Consider the following 20262-nt stretch of genomic DNA (forward strand, 5'->3'; position numbering starts at 1 on the left):
TCCTTGCGCAAGTGCGGCGACCAAAACTGCACGCAGTACTCCAGCTGCGGCCTCACCAGTGCCCTGTACAGCTGCAGCAAGACCTCCTACTTTTATATTCAATCCCCCTTGCTATGAAGGCCAGCATCCCATTTGCCTTCCTGATCACCTGCTGCACCTGTAGGCTGGGTTTTTGCGACTCATGCACAAGGACCCCCAGGTCCCTCTGCACCGTAGCATGCTGCAGCTTTTCGCCCTTTAAATAGCAGTCCCTCCTACGATTATTCCTGCCAAAGTGGATAACCTCACACTTGCCAACATTGTATTCCATCTGCCAGGTCCTCACCCACTCGCTTAGCCTATCTAGATCCCTCTGCAGACTTTCTACACCCTCCGCACAATTTGCTTTTCCACTTATCTTTGTGTCATCAGCAAATTTCGACAACCTACACTCAGCTCCCTCCTCCAGATCATCTATATAAATGGTAAATAGCTGAGGCCCCAGCACCGATCCCTGGGGCACTCCACTAGTCACCAACCGCCAATCCGAATAGCACCCATTGACACCTACTCTCTGCCTCCTATTTGACAGCCAATCTTCTATCCACGCTAACACCTTACCCCCAACTCCATGCCCCCTAACCTTTTGTAACCTTTTGTGCGGCACCTTATCAAACGCCTTCTGAAAATCGAAAAACACCACGTCCACTGGTTCCCCTCCGCCCACTGCACTAGACACATCCTCGTAGAATTCCAATAAATTCGTCAGACACGACTTCCCCTTAACGAATCCGTGCTGCGTCTGCTCTATCAAACAATTCCTGTCCCTCATCAAACACTCCCAGGACAAATACAGCACGGGGTTAGATACAGAGTAAAACTCTTTGACACTGTCCCCATTAAACACTCCCAGGACAGGGACAGTACAAGGTTAGAAAGCACTCCGTCACCCATGTCTAGGAGGGATCTTTACTCTATATCTAACCCATTGCAATATATTTGCCATTATTCGAAAGCCATTAGAACAAACATCCCAAGTTACCCAACATGAAAGACAGCATTACTAAACCAATGCAGAAAAGCAAGACATTAGATAAAACATTGTTTAAATCTACCAGTTTCAGCAGTGTACACTTGAGGGGGAGAGAAGACACATGATTGTAATGGTGTAGGGAAACTGAGCAGTTTGTACACTGCAAACAGCAATAAATAATAACCAGATCTTTGTTAAGTGACGATAGATGAGGGATAAATATTGCTCTTCTTTGCTTTTCTTCATATACTGCAATGGGAAGCATTCCATCTACCTGAGTGGACAGGTCGGGCTTTGGTTTAATGTCCAACCAAAAGACAGCATCACCAACAATACAGCACTCCAGGGTGCAGCACTGGGTATATTGAACTGGTCTCAAGTTAGACTCAAACACAGCAACGTCTGACTCAGAGGCAAGTGTGTTATCTAACTGATCCAAGACTGGCATCTTGAAAACTCCAAAATTGGTCTCGGACTTTAAAGACCCATGGTCTCAAGTAAAGAGACCTGCACCAACAACTCAATATCTGAGCATCAGCCCCTCAATATTATCCTGCTTCTACAGTACATCAAAACAGGCAAGAGGTTTACAAGGATCTTCAGGGAAGTGCAATCAGACAAGGTTAAAAAGTTTAAAGTTTATTTATTAGTCACAAGCAGGCTTACATTAACACTGCAATGAAGTTAATGTGAAAATCCCCTAGTCAGAAACATAGAAAAACAATGCACAATACAGGCCCTTCAGCCCACAAAGTTGTGCCAAACATGTCCCTACCTTAGAGATTACTAGGCTTACCTATAATCCTCTATCTTACTAAGCTCCATGTACTTATGTAAAAGTCTCTAAAAAGACCCTATTGAATCCGCCTCCATCACCGCTGCTGGCAGCCCATTCCACGCACCCATCACTGTGAGTGAAAAACTTACCGTTGATATCTCCTCTGTACCTACTCCCCAGCACCTTAAACCTGCGTCCTCTTGTGGCAACCATTTCAGCCCTGGGAAAAAGCCTCTGACTATCCATTTGATCAATACCTCTCAACATCTTATACACCTCTATCAGGTCAACCCTCATCCTTCGTCTCTCCAAAGAGGAAAGGCTGAACTCCCTCAACCTATCCTCATTAGGCAAACTCCCCAGTCCAGGCAACATCCTTGTAAATCACCTCTGCACCTTTTCTAGGCTTCCAAATCCTTCCTGTAATGAGGCGACCAGAACTGAGCACAGTACTCCAAGTGGGGTCTGACCAGGGTCCTATACAGCTGCAACATTATCTCTCGACTCCTAAATTCAATTCCTCAATTGATGAAGGCCAGTACACCATAAGCCTTCTTAACCACAGCTTCAACCTGTGCAGCTACTTTGAGTATCCAAATAACTCAGACCCCAAGATCCTTCTGATTTTCCAAACTGCCAAGAGTCCTGCCATTAAATATTACATTCTGCCATCCTATTTGACCTGCCAAAGTGAACCACTTCACACTTATCTAGGTTGAACTCCATCTGCCACTTCTCTGTCCAGTCTTGCATCCTATCAATGTCTCGCTGCAACTTCTGACATCCCTCCACACTATCCACAATACCCCCAACCTTTGTGTCATCAGCAAACTTACCAACCCATCCCTCCACTTCCTCATCCAGTGGATTTATAAAAATTACAAACAGTAAATGTCCCAGAACAGATCCTCGGGGCACTCCACTGGTGACTGACCTCCAGGCAAAACATGACCCATCTATAACCACTCTTTGCCTTCTGTGGGCAAGCCAGTTCTGGATCCACAAAGCAACGTCCCCTTGGATCTCATGCCCCTTCACTTTCTCAGTAAGTCTTGCATAGGGCACCTATCAAATGCCTTGCTGAAGTCCATACATACTACATCTACTGCCTTTACTTCATCAATGTGTTTAGTCGCATCTTCAAAAAATTCAATCAGGCTCGTAAGGCATGATCTGCCTTTGTCAAAGCCATGTTGACTATTCTTAATCATATTATACCTCTCCAAATGTTCATAAATCCTGCCTCTCAAGATCTTCTCCATCAACTTACCAACCACTGAGGTTAGACTCACTGGTCTATAATTTCCAGGGCGCTCTGTACTCCCTTTCTTGAATAAAGGAACATCCGCAATCCTCTGGAACCTGTCGTCTCCATTGATGACAAAAAAACCATTACCAGAGGCTCAGCAATCTCCTCCCTCGTCTCCCACAGTAGGCTGGGGTACATCCCATCCGGTCCTGGCGACTTATCTTACTTGATGCTTTTCAAAAGCTCCAACACATCCTCTTTCTTAATATCTACATGCTCAAGCTTTTCAGTCCGCTGCAAGTCTGCACTACAACCACCAAGATCCTTTTCCATAGCGAATACTGAAATAAAGTATTCATTAAGTACCCCTGCTATTTCTTCTGGTTCCATACAAACTTTTCCACCGTCACACTTGATAGGTCCTATTCTTTAAAGTCTTGTCCTCGTGCTCTTCACATACTTGTAGAATGCCTTGGGGTTTTCCTTAATTTTACCTGCCAAGGCCTTCTCATAATCCCTTCTGGCTCTCCTAATTTCCTTCTTAGGATCCTTCCTATTAGCTGTATACTCTTCTAGATCTCTAAAATTACCTAGCTCTCTGAACCTTTTGTAAGCTCTTTTCTTCTTGACTACATTTATTACAGCCTTTGTACACCACGGTTCCTGTAACCAACCTTAGGTGCCACAATCCAGTGCCTGTTCGGGCCTGAGGGAGAATTTAGCATGGCCAATGTACATAACCAGCATGTCTTTCGGATTGTGGGAGGAAATTGGAGCAACCTGAGGAAACCCCATGCAGACACAGGGAGAATGTGCAGACTTCACAGTGACCCAAGCTGGGAATCAAACGTGGCTCTACGGCACTATGAGGCAGCCGTACTAACCACTGTCGCCACGCTTTGGACTTTTGAGGTTTAGGGTCTTGGCAGCTGCTAGCACAGCCAACAATGGAGGAGTGGTGGAAATTAGGAATGTATAAAAAAGGGTAGAACTGGAGCAATGCTGAGTTGACAGGCTGGAGGAGATTACAGTGATAAGGCACTGGGCCAAAAGCACAGTGGGTGATAGGCAAATGGGATTTTGTGCAACTTACTTATTGACACCTCAAGCAGAGTGTGCACTCCCCACAAAAGCCGAATGAGTCGGTTGGTAGGTGTCCTCAGACTTTTGTACCTTTTTCCTGACGAAGAAGGTGAAAGAGAGTATGTCCAGGATGCATGGGGTCCTTAATTTTGCTTTTCCAAAGCAGCAGGAAGTGTAGACAGAGTCAATAGGTGGGAGGCTGGTTTGAGTAATGAATGGGCTTCGTTCACTACCTTTGTAGTATCTTGTGATCTTGGGCTTCATGGTCAACGGCGACCCGGGCAACTGCCTGCATTAAAAATGATGCAGACCAAATAAATAAAGAGAGCAAAAACTCTCCCTTTGCAAAGTCTGGTCTGCATGAAGTCTGAAAAAGTGGAAAACAGAAAAGCCATCTCCTTAGTACCTGAAGTCATGGCGTGTGATGACGTCTGGTGCAACAACAATAATCTCTCTCTCTCAATATCAACAGAATGAAGGAGATAGTCATCGACTTCAAGGAGTGTAGTGGAAGACAAAGGGGGATGAAGTGGGAATGGTCGAGAGCTTCAAGTTTTTAGGTGTCCAGATCACCAACAATCTGTCCTGGTTTCACCATGCTGACACTATAGTTAAGAAAGCCCACCAACACCTCTACTTTCTCAGGAGAAAGCAAATTTGGCAAGTCCACTCTGACTCTCATCAACTTTTACAGGTACACCACAGAAAGTATTCTTTTTGATTGTGTCACAGTTTGGTATGACTCCTGCTCTGCTCAAGACTGTAAGACACTACAAAAGGTTATGAACAAAGCCCAATCCATCACGCAAACCAGCCTCCCATCCATTGACTCTGTCTACACTTCCTGCTGCCTCGGAAAACTAGCCAGCATAATTAAGGACTCACACACCCCGGACATTCTCTTTTCCATCTTCTTCCGTGAGGAAAAAGATATAGAAGTCTGAGGACACGTACCAACTGATTCAAGAATAGCTTCTTCCCTGCTGTCATCAGATTTTTGAATGGACTTACTTTGCACTAAGTTGATCTTTCTCTACACCCTAGCTATGACTGTAACACTACATTCTGCACTCTCTCGTTTCTGTCTCTATGAACAGTATTCTTTGTATCATGTGCAAGAAACAATACCTTTCACTGTATACTAATACATGTGACAAAAATAAATCAAATCAAACGCTGCACATAACCTATACTTTTCAGCGTTGGCAGGAGTTTTTGGCACTCTCAAAATGGAATACGGGCTAGTAGAACACAACAGTCACCCAAAGGAATGGATGTGGGCTTTGAGAGCAGTGCAGGGCTGGAATACGCTCATACGATAAAGAATTTTAAACATATATATATTTTTATTGAAGATTTTCCACATTTGTACGAACAATGCAACTGCTATGAAGTGGAGGTTGGTCCCCCACCCTGAGAGCTAACACCTAACCACTCACAGTACCTCGCATCATAATCTGTGAAGAGGTACAATCTGCAAAGAGGTACAATCTGCTCTTCAACAACTTTTGTGGTTCAAAAACAATTCTCTGACATTAACAAAAAAGAAACAAACAACACTACTTATTTAACTAACAGTAACAAGTTAACTAGCTATTAACAAACTGAATAAACACGATTCTAATGGAATGATGTTTAGATCAATACAATTCCCACTTGACAAAAAGAATAGAATTTTTAGTCACTCTCTAAATTACAACCAGGTTTTGCGTCTCCCAGAATTTTCTGGTCTTCTCTGTTGATTTCTTGTGTCTGGAATCCCTGTCTTCTTTTGCTATCTTCACTATTGAGATGAAGCTTTTTTTTTAAAAAGGAATAAATGAAGTTATGAGAGCCAGCGGTTCTCTCTCTGAGCTGTAAGCAGTGACAGGTGGTAGATGCTTTCCCCGTTTGTTTCACTGTCCCTCATCTCTTATACCCCTGATGACATCAATATATTCCACAGTATGATTGGTTCTCAGGTTACCAAAACATCAATTTCAAATCTAACAGATTGCTAAGTGCCTCATTTAAACTGATTGAGCAAAATTCAAACATTTAAATGCCTAAAGCCTGTTAGCAAGACAACCCTGCTCTTCATCCTTCAGTACAATGTTTCAGTCTGTGTACTTGCACCAACCATATGCACCTGCATTTTTTAAAACTTTCTAAACACAAAAAAGTACCTTTTAAACAGCACCATGCAATACTTTCACCTCTTAGAATTTTACAATTGTTTTTATAATTTTACAAACAAACTCAAGGATTGTGCTGGACTGTACCAATCATTTTACCTACAGAATGATATAAAAGAGCACTAACGCAGTTGGTTCAGAATATTAAAAACAACGAAAAGATATTGCACAGATCGCGAGAAAAAGGATAACAAGCTAAAGCCACGAATACATGGCATAATGGTGCATGCCCTCGCTTACAGGATACTAGAGACAGAGCCACGTAACTTACATTCCAGGATTTTCAAAGGAGCTGTGGCCATTGTGTATTCAGCCAAGGACATTAGGGAGTATTGACACAGGTATAGAAAAGGCTGTTCAGCCAAAAATTCTTGCTCCACGCTTAGGTGCTCACCGAAGTGTACTTTTCCAATTTCCAGCTATACCAGGAGTGCCACTGAGAAAAACAATGTCTTTTCCTAGGATGTGTGCTCTGTCTACATCATTACAGGAGTCTGTCAGAGATTCTCTGCCTTCAAAGTGACAAAAATACAGAAACTGCTAAAACTAATGGCTTTAAGGGGTTTTCCTCACCAGGTGCGTAGACTCACCTCCCCACAGTGGCACTTATTAGCCATGAAAATCACAACAGTATGCACCACCATTATAAATGCAATGGTTATAAGCAAAAAAGGATAAATATCTCAATGCCCTGCTGCTATACAATCTATGATGTGGAGATGCCGGTGTTGGACTGGGGTAAACGCAGTAAGCCATACAATCTACCCAGTGCGTTCCCCAACACACTCAAGCTCTTTACACTATTAAACCACTAGAATTCAATTTTGACACAGGACCAAAAGCAGTGCCACCTGTTGCCTGATACAAGGATATAGAAGCATTTTTAAGCTTGGAGCAACTAAAGGAACCTGCTGAGGGATACACTCCATTATAAAAAAACAGGCAAATTTCACCTCAGTGCTTATAGACTAGATCACCCTGTCAACATTAATTATCAAAATCAAAGAAAGAAAGAATGCAAGTGACAAGCAGTAATGTCCAGGATTGGTGATGAACTGCAGATTATGGCTCCAAATTATTGCCTTCCATGGAGTTAACAGGACAAGGCCTTAATAGGATTATCAACCAGCCTTAAGATCCATCAGATGTCACCCTCAGGGTAGCAGGGTAAAGCAGGGAATTCCAGACAGCTTTCAGATGCTTTCCAGCTTCAGCAAAACCTCTGCTACTGAAGCTATGAAAACGCATGTTACTGGCCAGGGGCCAGATCTTGAAAACAGGGTACAACAGACCTCTTTAAGATTCATACATCCAGCATTTGTGTTGACATGGGGCGGCACAGTGGACCAACGTGGCACCAACCAAATCGCCATTTCTTCGTGTCATTCCCAAACCTGGAATGCACCACAAAGATCCAGCCCTCCTTGGTTGACAGCATGGTGGCACAGTAGTTAGCACTGCTGCTCTCAGTGCTAGGGACCCGGGTTCAATTCCCGGCTTGGGTCACTGTCGGTGTGGAGATTGTACATTCTCCCCATCGCTGCAAGGGTTTCCTCCCACAGTTGGAAAAACATGCTGATTAGATGCATTGACCCAAATAGGCACTGGACTGTGGCAACTAGTGGAATTTCATTGTAACTTCATTCCGATGCTAATGTAAGCCTTACCTGTGACAAATAAACTTTATTACTCTGAAGAATGGTGGCCAGTTCTCAAAACCTTTAACTAGGAACGCCTTCTGGAAAGCCGCTCTCAGGTCTATCAGGATATCTGACATCCAATTTGGCTGATTTTCCAAGGATTGAAAGCAGGCCTCAGGTGAGGAAGCTGCATTCCTGACAATAGCAATTCATTCCTCCACTTCATCAAGCTATCAGCATTCTGCAGTTGAGAAATATGAGCACTAAAATTGTGCCAAAAGCAGAGTTTTACCTCTATAACCGTAAGCATAATGGCAGTCATCACCTACAACACCACTGGTGGACAGGCCACTCACTGACCAAATCGCCATATTAACAGTGCAACTCCATCCAGAGTGTTTCTTCCAATTGAGGATTTTCATGACTTTACTCTGCACTTTATCCCAAAACTTAACCAGAAATCTTCCAGGGACATAGTACAGAATTTCCACTCCTAGATTAGGTACTTGTGGCATCAGGCTAAAAGAAAGGGCTAAAAGTTGAGTAGCGTTAGAGCTCATGGAGACGCAGCTGTTTCTGCACTCACGTCACATGAGCCCACATGCAAAGAATTTTACAGAAACTAAATGCAGAAGTTTCATACGACAGCCAAAAGACAGCTTTCCACAAAGTATAAAAGTACTTCCTGACATAGCTAATTTCAAAGCATCTTTTGGATGCCACCAGGCTAGTTCCAACCATACCCAATAGTGAAATGAGACTGTTGTGTTGGTTCAATGGGTTGTACTCACAACTCTCAACCAGAAGCTTTTGAGTTTGAGAAACATCCAATACTTAAGCACAAACACTCAGGTTGGCATTCTAAGTGCAGAGCGGAGAAAGCACTGCACTGCCAAGAGACAGCATGTTTCAGATGTGTTACTAAATAGGTCCAATCTCTAAGAAAATGCTGTTGTTGAGGAAACTGGAGCACCTGGAGAAAGCCCATGCAAACATGGGGAGAACATGCAAACTCCACACAACTGGCAATTGAAGTCAAACTGGCGATTGACCAGGAAACAGAAAATAACTCCTCTTTTTCAAAGTACTACTTTGTTTTTTTAAACTTTAAAACTTATCCTTCAATCAACATCACAACAACAGCATTATCTAGACACTATCACATTAACGTGTCAGATCTTGCTGAGCACAAATAAGCTGCCACCTTTCCTGCATTAAAAATAGTGACTACGCTTCAAAACTACTTTAAGACATCCAATGATTGTCAAAAGTACTACATAAATGCAATTCTTTCCATTGGCTAGTGAGTCAAGGTCTAGGTGAAGAACGAAATAGAAACAGAAAATGGTGGATAAACTCAGCAGGTCTTGCAGCATCCATGGAGAGAGAAACAGTTAACATTGAGTCCATATTACTCTTCTTCAGAGCCATTAGTGTTAACTGGGGAAATAAATGAGATCCAGTGAGAGTTTGAACGCAACAGAAAAAGCAGAAAATTGCTAATTGGGCAGCACGGTTGCATGATGGTTACCACCGCTACCTCAGATCACCAGGGACCCAGATCTGATTCCTGGCTTCAATCACCAGTTGTGTGGAGTTTGCACATTCTCCCCATGTTTGCAAAGGATTCCTTCAGGTGCTCTGGTTACCTCCCACAGTCCGAAAGACGTACCAGTTAGGTACATTGGCTATGCTAAATTGCCCTTAGTGTCCCGGGACGCGTTGGTTAAATATAAGGGGTTGTGGGGATTGGGCCTGGGTGGGATTGTTGTCGGTGCAGACTTGGTGGTCCGCATGGCCTCCTTCTGCACTGTAGGAATTCTATGATTCTAACTTAATTGCAGTGTTAATGCAAGCCTATTTGTGACACCAAGAAATAAACTTTAAAAAAGTTTAAACTTTTTATTAGATATTTTAATACAGATCACTCCTTAAACTTGGTTTTCTGAAATTGTAATGTATGTTAATGATCAATGGGATTAGGATCTGAGTGTGTGTGGGTAAATGACCCTGAGTTTTGTGCATACGTGTCAAACTCCTGAGACTGCAGGAACACGGAAGCTCAGCAGTGTCATTCATTCAACCAACCCCAAACCACTTTCAAAGACACGTTAACGCTCCTTATCTTTCCTGGAAATCAATGAATGCCCCATTTGTGCAAATGCAACGGGTTATTCCGCTTTATCAACACTTTTGGATTAATCTTTCCGCAGCGCATTCGGTTTGCCAAATAAATGTTTGCAATTAAAGTTCGCAAAGAAGCATTTGCAATTAACGTTACTGAGCTTCACTGGGCAAACTGAATAGCTTACGGTGACTCCGAAGTAGGCCAGGTGCTTCTCCAGGCCCGGCTCCACCGCCAGGATGAAGGATGAGGCCGGGGAGGGCCCGCTGTTGGACAGCGTCAGATCGGCCGTGATTTTGGCCAAGTGAGTCCCCAAATCTATCGACCGTTTAACATCCTCGTTCACCAGGGAGTCGCCATACACCGGCCGCAGGGAAGCCCAGAGCCCAACGAAGAGGATGATATGGGAGAGGAGGCCGTCCATCTCACAAAGAGTGCGGATGGAGCCGGATAGTGTTGAGCTGTTCCCCGCCGCCGCTTCCTTCACTCTCCCCCTCCCCCATTGAGCGAAACAAGATGGCGGCGCCCGCAGCGGAGGACCCTCCCCGCCCTTAGCAACGGGCGGCGGCTAACTCATTGCCTGACCAAATCACCCGTTTTTTAAAAATTAAATCATGTCTATAATGTCAGTGAATTGCGAGGTTTGTGTATGATTTTTAGAACAGAAAAATATTTTCCAGCCAGCTATAACACTATATTTTGCACCCTCTCCTATCCTTCTTCCCTATGTACTCTATGAATGGTATGCTCTTTCTACGATAAAAGCAAAATACTGTGGATGCTGGAATCAGAAACAGAAAATGCTGGAAAATCTCAGCAGGTCTGACAGCATCTGTGAGGAGATAATAGAGCTAATGCTTCGAATCTGGCTGACCCTCAGCTGACGAAGCGTCACCTGGACTCAAAATGTTGGCTCTATTCTCTCTCCCCACAGATGCTGTCAAACCTCCTGCGATTTTCCAGCATTTTCTATTTTTGTGTTTGGTATGCTTTGTGCCTATAGCGCGCAAGAAATAATATTTTCATTGTATCCCAATGCATATGACAATAATAAACTACATTCTGCATCCTCCCCTTTCCTTCTCTATGTACTCTATGAACAGTATGCATTGTCTGTACACTGCACAAGAAACAATACTTTTCACTGTGTATTAATACATGTGACAATAATAAATCAATTCAATTCAGATAATGTCTGGACACCCCAATTTACCATATGGGTTGTCAACTCTGGTTGGACATATTCCAAGAGGTTTTATCACATAACCAGGCATCCTCTCTTCATTGGTTGTCTAACACATCCATCCTTCACAAGGTCTGGAAAGCAATTGGATGATTCTTGACTGTCAGTCATACCCAATATGGCTCTTTTATCCCACGTCCTATACATGGAATTACAAAATACTGTATTCATTATACAGAAGCTGGCCATTTGGTCCATCAGGTCAATGCCAGTGTTTATGCTCCTTAGGACCATCTTCCTACTAAACCCCAATACTGCCTATCAACATTCTTCTACTGCTTTCCCCCTCATGTGTTTAGCTGGCTTCCAACAACATATATTTATTTATACCTGTGACTACAGAGTGGGCTGGACTTGATGGATGCAATTCATGTTCTTGATACGAGGCTCAACTGCAAAGCTTTCAGAACGTGTCATCCTCCGGTATTGCAGAAGATGGCTGCAACACCATCCATGTTCTTGCAGTGAGTTCTTTGATGACAAATGAGAACTATTTGTTGCTGAAATTGAGTGTCTGCAGATTGAACATGGGATCCTACTAGATACACAAGGATGGGGACCATAATTGTCCAGGTGAGTCAACAACAACAGGAATTTATGTTCAGCGTCAGCAATGCAACAGCTATCAGAGTAGTAAGTATTTCCATGGGCTGGTTTTCACTATTCCTTATCATGGACAACTTGTCCTCACTTGTGTCCAGAATCTTACCGCCTTGCCTGCCGCAGGAATCGGAGTGTGCAAGGTGCAGACATGGGAAGGTCTGTTGCCCTTGGGTGGGATTTTACAGTTTTGGGATGAGGAAGGCCATAAAATTCCGCCCATGGACATTTATTTTTCTCTATTTCACTGTTGCTTTTAAACCACCTTTAATTTTGAGTTGCTGACCAACTTTGACAATGCTTCCCAGTTGTCAATGCAACATGAAAGATCTTCATAGAATCCTGCAGTGTGGAAGGAGGCCATTCAGCCCATCGATTCTACACCAACTCTCCGACAGAACATCCTGCCTAAGCCCCATCCCTGTACCCCATGTATCCACCCACCTATTTATCCCACTAATTCCCCCACTATACATATTGAGATACAAAGGGGCAATTTAGCATGGCCAATCAACCTAACATGCTCATCTTTGGACTTTGCTCTTCAGGAATTGCTCCTCAGATATTCACACCTCATGATCTGACCAGCATGTCTTCAGTATCAGAGATCTGATATTTGGCATGTCACCTTTTGTAAGATTCTTGTTGTGTGTCACCCTCTGACGCCAAGGAAAGATTCCTGACACCTGTTGATTGAAGGAAAGAGAATATGTTGCCTTCAGGTTAGGAAGAGGAATATAATAAGAATAACATGAGGAGATTGCAGCATGGTAACTAACCACAGATGTACTTAATGATATAAGCGAAGAAGAAATGGAATAGATTTCCATTTTTATCTCCCTTTGATTGAATGAGCACCACAGAGGCTTTGGTGAAGTCTACAGTAACATTGACTCATGTGTTTGACTTCCACACTATGACACTTGTAGTTTGGTGACTCAGATGGTCCCTTAATCTATAAATTCTCACACTGTGGATTATGTAGCTTACAGAATATTTGAGAAAGGTCCACATGTTGAGTGAAGGCTTCAAGGAACAACGTAAACAGCTCTGCTCATGCAATCCTAACTGTCACGGTCAAATGCGGGAACTCCAATCTGTCTTAAAGTTGACACTCAAGAAAACCCCAACTGATGGCTCCTGTTCTCCAGTTTTACCACAGTATCCTGACCACCACCTGGCACCCCACTGATAAACCCAAGGTTGGCAGCGGCAGAGCTATTAACCGGAAACCCTGGACTGGCAACACAGGCTCTGTCTAGATTCTCACAGGAAGCTTTGTGTGGAACGCTCGCCTTCAGTTGTTCATGCAGAAGCAGCTGGGCAGGGAGGGAGTGGAGGGGGATGGGAATGGTTCGGGGGGGGGGGAGGAGGAGATGACTGGGCAGCACTTTGCGGAATATGTGTCCTGATTCATGCTCAAGCAACCACAGAGGCCTTAGAGAGTCAGAGTTAGAAACACACTTACTGGCCCAAAACTTTGTGCAATATGTTGGGTTTGATATTAGCATCACTCTGACAGATTCACAGCAATTACTGTACTAAACACTCTTCAGCTGGAGTCATCCATTCTAATCTTCCCCCTCCTTGTCTCCTTTTAATATCTTCCTTTCCAATACTTGTCCAATATCCCTTTTAACTGATACGATGGTCCTCATCTTGATAGCTAATCAAACTGAAACATTCCTTGTCCTAATGATGCTCCATGTGATTGGTAGAAGTGTTCGAAAGACTGCAGTGATCCAGATCCCTCCGTTTCCACGGTATCATACCTGGTTACTCCAAGGTGCAATACTAGTTTGTCAGCATGGGTCAGCTTTCCAGTTGTAAGAATGTGGCAAGGTTTTGAGGTCTTTCCTGTAGCAGTTCCAGTCCAGAATTATAGGGGAAAAACATTCCATAGGTGCGGGTCCCCATGGGAGGAATTACAAACCAAACCCACATAAAAATGCAAGAACAGTGTCGTGAACTAGTCACCTAGTATTCATCAGTACCATGAACTGAAAACCCTCTTACAACACCTTGTGCATAACCAAAACTGGCTACTTTATTAGAATGGGGATCTCTGGAATCCAAGAGGAGTCAGGGAATGTCACCAATGTTGCAGTTAACTATAGTTTGGGAAAAGAAGGAGATTATTCAGCTCCTTGATGCTTCATTCCATTTTTTCCATTGGCCCATAGTTCCAATAGCTTTTTATGAAGAAAGTTGCAGGTTTCCACTCCCATTTGTGGGAAGAAATCTTTCCTCACGTCACTCCTGAGTGGCTTGACACTAATTTTAAGGTTATGCCCTCAACTTTACTCCGATGCATTTCTTCATTCAATGGGGAAATCGTTTCTCTCTATCTGTGCTATCAAATCCTAGAATCAACTCAACTCCACTTCAATTATGTTACCTTTTAATCTTGTATACTCAACATAATACAAGCCTAATTGATCCAAGTTGTCCTCATAGCTCTTGTGGTATCTGTTAAAATTTTGAGAGAAGTTGAGTAGTAAAGAGCTTTGAGAAGAACATATCAGAGTGCATGGCTTGTATTGGCTGTGCTCTTTATCACTGAAGGAAGAACAGATGGTAAAGGTTGGGAAGCGAACCTTAGACCAGGTTTGGAACAAGGACCAGAACTTTACGTTCCATTTCCTAGCGATTTCTGTGGCTGTGGGGGAGAGGTAGAGTGGTGTGTGAAATTTCTTGGAGAAGAGGGATTCCCTTCAGATTCCTGCCTACCCTGAACTTGTGGTGCCTTTATATGAGGACAGGAAGGGCCTCAGATGGCTAGCCCACCCTTGCCCTAATTAAGGCCCTTAAGGACATTTCCCACCCAGCCTCAATTTTTAAGCCAGTGGCAGGTGGGCAAATGACAGCTCAGGGGTGGAAACACATAAAGATAGTTGTACCTCCTCCACCAGAAGGTGATGTGGATTTGGGGGTGTGGGGGTTGTAAAGTTCAGCTCAATGTTGAATGGTCAGGGGAGTTAAAGGAAAATGATGGTCTGTATTTGTCTGAAGAAATGAAACATGGAATAACCCTGTGTAAGTGGACCATGGCAGATCTGGAGCAGTTTTTGTTAGAATTGTCTTCCTTCTTTTATCGATGTGACAGGTTTTATTGCTCACAAATAGAACACTTTCTATCTTGGGCAACTAACACTCAGTATCAAGCATTCTAATATTGAGGAACAGCACTTCATCCTTCAATCAGACACTTTACAGACTTCCAGATTAGAAATTGAATTCAACAATTTCAGATTACAACCACTGTGTAATAAGTCTTCGGAGGCAGAAGTTCCTTCAGCAAAATCCCTTTCTTTGCAACTCTAACAGCAGTACACAGAGTGCTAGTAATTAACAATCTATCTCCAGGGGTGCCAGGGGAACTGACACTCCTGGTTAAGTATAAGGCAAAGACGCCATGGTTGGTCCATCAGTTGGATCCTTAATCAGAGAGTTCATATTTCAATGGGCCAACCTCAATGGCCAATTGAAGTCATTACACACTGTTCCCATTCAGTTTCCTTTTCTGTTTGGACAGCAGCTGTTGATGATAATTCTGCTGTTACCATTTACACATCCCCCTTGACCCAGCTTTTGTGCCTTTACTTGACCCGTTACCACCTTATACCATCATCCCTTTTATCTTTTAATCTCTCAGATAAAAGCAACTGCTGCAGATGCTGGAAATCTGAAACGAAAACAGAAAATGCTGGAAATACTCAGCAGCTCTGGCAGTGTCTGTGGAGAGAGAGAGAGAGAGAGAGACAGGGTTCATGTTTCAGATCTAAATGATCCTTCTACAGAGCTCAGACCTTCTGGAGAAGGATCAGTTAGATCTGAAACATTAACTCTTCTCTCTCCACAGCTGCTGTCTGAGTTTTTCCAGCATCATTTATTTCAGATTTCCAGCATCTGCAGTATTACATGCACTTGGGTCACCACCATTGCGGTGACACAAACTCGAATCATCTTTCAGTTTGGTCAAAGGACTCCCAGCTCACCTTCCTCCCACCTCAGGAAGATGAAAGAAGCACCATTTTATAGAACCGTATAATACAACAGGAGGCCCTTTTGCCCAAAGGTCTGTGCTAGCCCTTTCGAAGAGATATTCAGTTGGTCCGCCTGTCCACATCCGTATAAAATTCTCTCTTTCAAGTATTTATCCCTTTGGAAAACTATTATTGAAACTATTTCCACTGCCCCCTCTCCCCAGCCATAACCCTGAGCCTAACCACTTGTCCATAAACAAATTCCTCCTCATGCTGCCTTTGTCAATCACTGGATGAATCCAGACTCCCAGGTTAATCATTCAAGGGATGTGGGCGTCGCTGGCTAGACCAGCATTCATTGCCCTCGAGAAGGTAGTGGTGAGCTGCCTTCTTATAAACTGCTGCAGTCCCTGAGGTGTAAATAAACCCACAGTTTTGTTAGGGAGGATGCTCCTGGATTTTGACCCAGTGGCAGTGAAGGAACGGAGATATGTTTCCAAGTCAGGATGGTGAGCGACTCTAAGGGGAACTTCCAGGTGGTGATGTTCCCAGGTATCTGCTGTCCTTATCCTTCCAGGCTGGAGTGGTCATGAGTTTGGAAGGTGTGAAAGTTCATAAAATCAGTCATGGTGATCAGAACACTCTCATTGATTGTGATAGAAACTCATCTGGTTCAGTAATGCCCCAATGTCTGTGGAGCCAGCGTTGCTGCCACACCAGTGTGACCACACCCCGGGGTTTCTGTGCACAGAGTGCCAGAGAATCCGGAGGGAAAACTCAGCTGTGCAACTGGAGAGATACATGCAGCTGTCTTTACCTCAGCCAGCACTCTGCGCAGAGTGGAAAATTCCAACCAAGGCGCGTGAGGGCTGATACAAAACTGTCAAACACACCTCCGAATAACTGTCAACGGTTGGATTGAGAAGGAGGTTTCGTGCGGCCAATAACTGGATGCTGTAAGAACAACTCATTAGGCTCGAGGTAAGGGGGTTTCCTTATTTCCACACACCACGTGATCTTGGAAAGGAGCAGGTTTCATGGTCCGAGTAACCTTTCTTCATTGGCTGCATTTATCGGCCAATGTTTTGCGTCTGCAGTTGTACACTGATGATGGACTCAGGTCAATGACCATCATCTTCATAAGGGGCAACTTGCAACCTGAACCCAGCTTGTTTACTTTCTAGAACAATGCCCCATGTATCAGGATGTATTGAGATGGCAATAATCTCTCCCTCAATATCAACAAAATGGAGGAGATTGTCATCGACTTCCGAAAACATAGTGGAGAACATGCTCCTGTCAACATCAACGGGGGCAAAGTAGAAATGGTCAAGAGCTTCAGGTCTTTAGATGATCACCAATAACCTGTCCTGGTATTCCCCCCATGCCGACACTATAGTTAGGAAAGCCCACCAAAGCCTCGACTGTCTCAAGAAAGTAAGGAAATTTGGCTTGTCCACTACAACTCTCACCAACTTCCATTGATGCACCATAGAAAGCATTCTTTCTGGTTGTATCACAGCTTGGTATGGCTCCCACTCTGCCCAAGACAGAGAACGTACAAAGGATCATGAATGAAGCCCAGTCCATCACTCAAACCAGCCTCCCATCTATTGATTCTGTCTACACTTTCCGCTGCCTTGGAAGAGCAGCCAGCATATTGAAGGATTCCATGCACCTGGACATTCTCTCTTCCACCTTCTTCCATCAGGAAAAAGATACAAAAGTCTGAGGTCATGTACCAACCAACTCAAGAATAGCATCTTCCCTGCTGCTGTCAGAATTTTGAATGGACTTGCATTGACTTGATCTTCCTCTACACTCTAGCTATGACTGTAACACTACATTCTGCACTCTCTCATTTCATAGAAATCATAGAAACCCTACAGCGCAGTAAGAGGCCATTTAGCCCATCGAGTCTGCACCAACCACAATCCCCCCCAGGCTCTACCCCCATATCCCTACGTATTTACCTACTAATCCCTCTAACCTATGGATCTCAGGACACTAACAGGCAATTTTTAGCATGGCCCATCAACCTAACCAGCACATCTTTGGACTGTGGGAGGAAACCGGAGCACCTGGTGGAAACCCACGCAGACACGAGGAGAACATGCAAATTCCACACAGCCAGTGACCTCAAGCCAGGAATCGAACCTGGGTTCCTGGTGCAGTGAGGCAGCAGTGCCAACCACCGTCCCACCCAGTGCGCATGTACAATGCATGGGCATTGTTGGCCATCTTGCATGGCCATATTGCATTGGCAGGAGACACGGGCTGCGATATACCACAGGCGGGACAGAAAATCTGACAGACCAGCCATCGGTCTGTTGACTTCAAGCGAGGGAATTTCCATAACCACAGAAGGTGGGACAGGATAATCCCGGCTACAGTGTTTCTTGTTCCCATGTCTTCCCCCATTCTCTCTGTTGAATGTCATTCAGTTTTTACAATCATAATTTAGTCTTGCAATCGTTACATTTTTCAGTCTGTTTGTGACATTCAACACAGAGCTATTCAACTGCCTTCAATTCGTAAGTTCCTCAATCTATTTGCCGTGAGGTGATATGTTCAGAAGGGGCTCCTTGAACTAATTCCCCCTCCTGTACCAGCTATCGCTAAACCATGTCAGTAGTGGCACAGTGGGCGGTATTATTACCTCTGACTCAGAAGGTTATGTTGTCATTGGGGCGAAATGGTAGCACAGTGGTTAGCACTGCTGCTTCACAACTCCAGGGACCCGGGCTCGATTCCCGGCTCGGGTCACTGTCTGTGTGGAGTTTGCACATTCTCCTTGTGTCTGTGTGGGTTTCCTCCGGGTGCTCCGGTTTCCTCCCACAGTCCAAAGATGTGTGGGGTAGGTTGATGGGCCATGCTAAAATTGCCCCTTGGTGTCCTGAGATGCATAGGTTAGAGGGATTAGTGGGTAAAATATGTAGGGATGTGGGGGTAGGGCCTGGGTGGGATTGTGGTCGGTGCAGACTCGATGGGCCGAATGGCCATTTTCTGTACTGTCGGGTTCTATGATTCAAGTCCCTGTCTGGAGATTTTGACACAATAATCTAAGTTGACACTCCTGAGTGTCACTCCTGAGGAAGGCATAACAGAAATGCAAACCTTTCCTTTTTCACCTAACTTGGGTGGCACGGTGACACAGTGGTTAGCGCTGCTGTCTCACTGCACCAGGAACCTAGGTTCGATTCCTGGCTTGGGGCCACTGTCTGTGTGGAGTTTGCACGTTCTCCCCATGTCTGCGTGGGTCTCCTCCGGGTGTTCTGGTTTTTCCCACAGTCTGAACGTTGTGCTAAATTCTCCCTCAGTGTATCTGAACAGGTGCTGGAATTTGGCGACTGGGGGATTTTCACAGTAACTTCATTGCAGTGTCAATGTAAACCTACTTGTGACACTAATAAATAAACTTTTCTTTACCTTATAACCTTAATTTTTGGCTTTTTTCTTTCCCTAACCCAGAGGAACTGAGGCCAATTGTGGAACTCTTGCTGCTGTCTGGGACGCAGTTAACAAACACCGTGACTTTGAGAGTTAAATTATGAGGAAAAACTTGGCTCGCAATTCCTTGAGTTTAGAAGATTGAGAGGGTGATACTTTGAGGATTCAATATGTTCGATAAAGATAACCCATTTCTTGGTGGGGAAATCAAGAGCGAGTAGGCATATTCTTAAAACTCAAACTGAGCTGTTCAAGTATGAAATCAGGAAGCACTTCCTCACAGTTGAAGAAATCTGAAAATGTTCCTTCCAAAAGGTTATGTGTTAATCACAGGATCGTAGAATCCCTACAGTACAGAAAGAGGCCATTCGACCCATCAAGCCTACACTGAACACAATCCCACCCTTTTCCCGTAACCCCACATACTTATTCTCCTAATCCCCCTGACACTAGAGTTAATTTAGCACGGCCACTCCTCCCAATCTGCACATCTTTGGACTGTGGGGTGAAACCGAAACACCCAGAGGAAACCCACACAGACAGGGGGAGAACGTGAAAGCTCCACACAGACAGTGACCCGAAGCTGGGATTGAACCCGGGTCTCTGGTGCTGTGAGGCAGCAGTGCTAATCACTGTGTCACTGTGCTGGCCTGTTTTAAACTTGAGCTTCCTACATTGAGATTGGTAGGTTTTAGCTGGGTGAGGGTATTAAGTGATAGAGACCAAAGTTGGGTAAATTGCATTGAGAAGATGGTGGTGAGCTGCCTTCTCGAACCGCTGCAGCCCATGTGGTGTAGGTACTCCCACAGTGCCGTTAGGGAAGGAGTTCCAGGATTTTGACTCATGCTCCAGAAACATGGGTTCAAATCCCACCAAGGCAGCTGGTGGAGTTTACATTCAGTTAACAAACACTGGCCTCATC

General features: G+C 44.3%; 1 protein-coding gene across 1 annotated transcript in view; it reads right to left on the reverse strand.

Annotated features, from left to right (window-relative positions):
- rpn1 (ribophorin I) overlaps positions 1–10584 on the reverse strand; it is a 28744-nt gene extending 18160 nt beyond the window's left edge. Inside the window, exon 1 of the mRNA XM_080218634.1 lies at positions 10249–10584. Within this exon, the coding sequence (XP_080074760.1) occupies positions 10249–10485 (237 nt within the window). The 5' untranslated portion in view covers positions 10486–10584. The remainder of the gene's footprint in view (positions 1–10248) is intronic.
- Between the last annotated feature and the right edge of the window lie 9678 nt (positions 10585–20262).

The sequence above is a fragment of the Carcharhinus amblyrhynchos genome, chromosome 3 (genome assembly GCF_965287045.1).
Source record: "Carcharhinus amblyrhynchos chromosome 3, sCarAmb.v2.hapA, whole genome shotgun sequence".
Classification (NCBI taxonomy): Eukaryota; Metazoa; Chordata; class Chondrichthyes; order Carcharhiniformes; family Carcharhinidae; genus Carcharhinus; species Carcharhinus amblyrhynchos.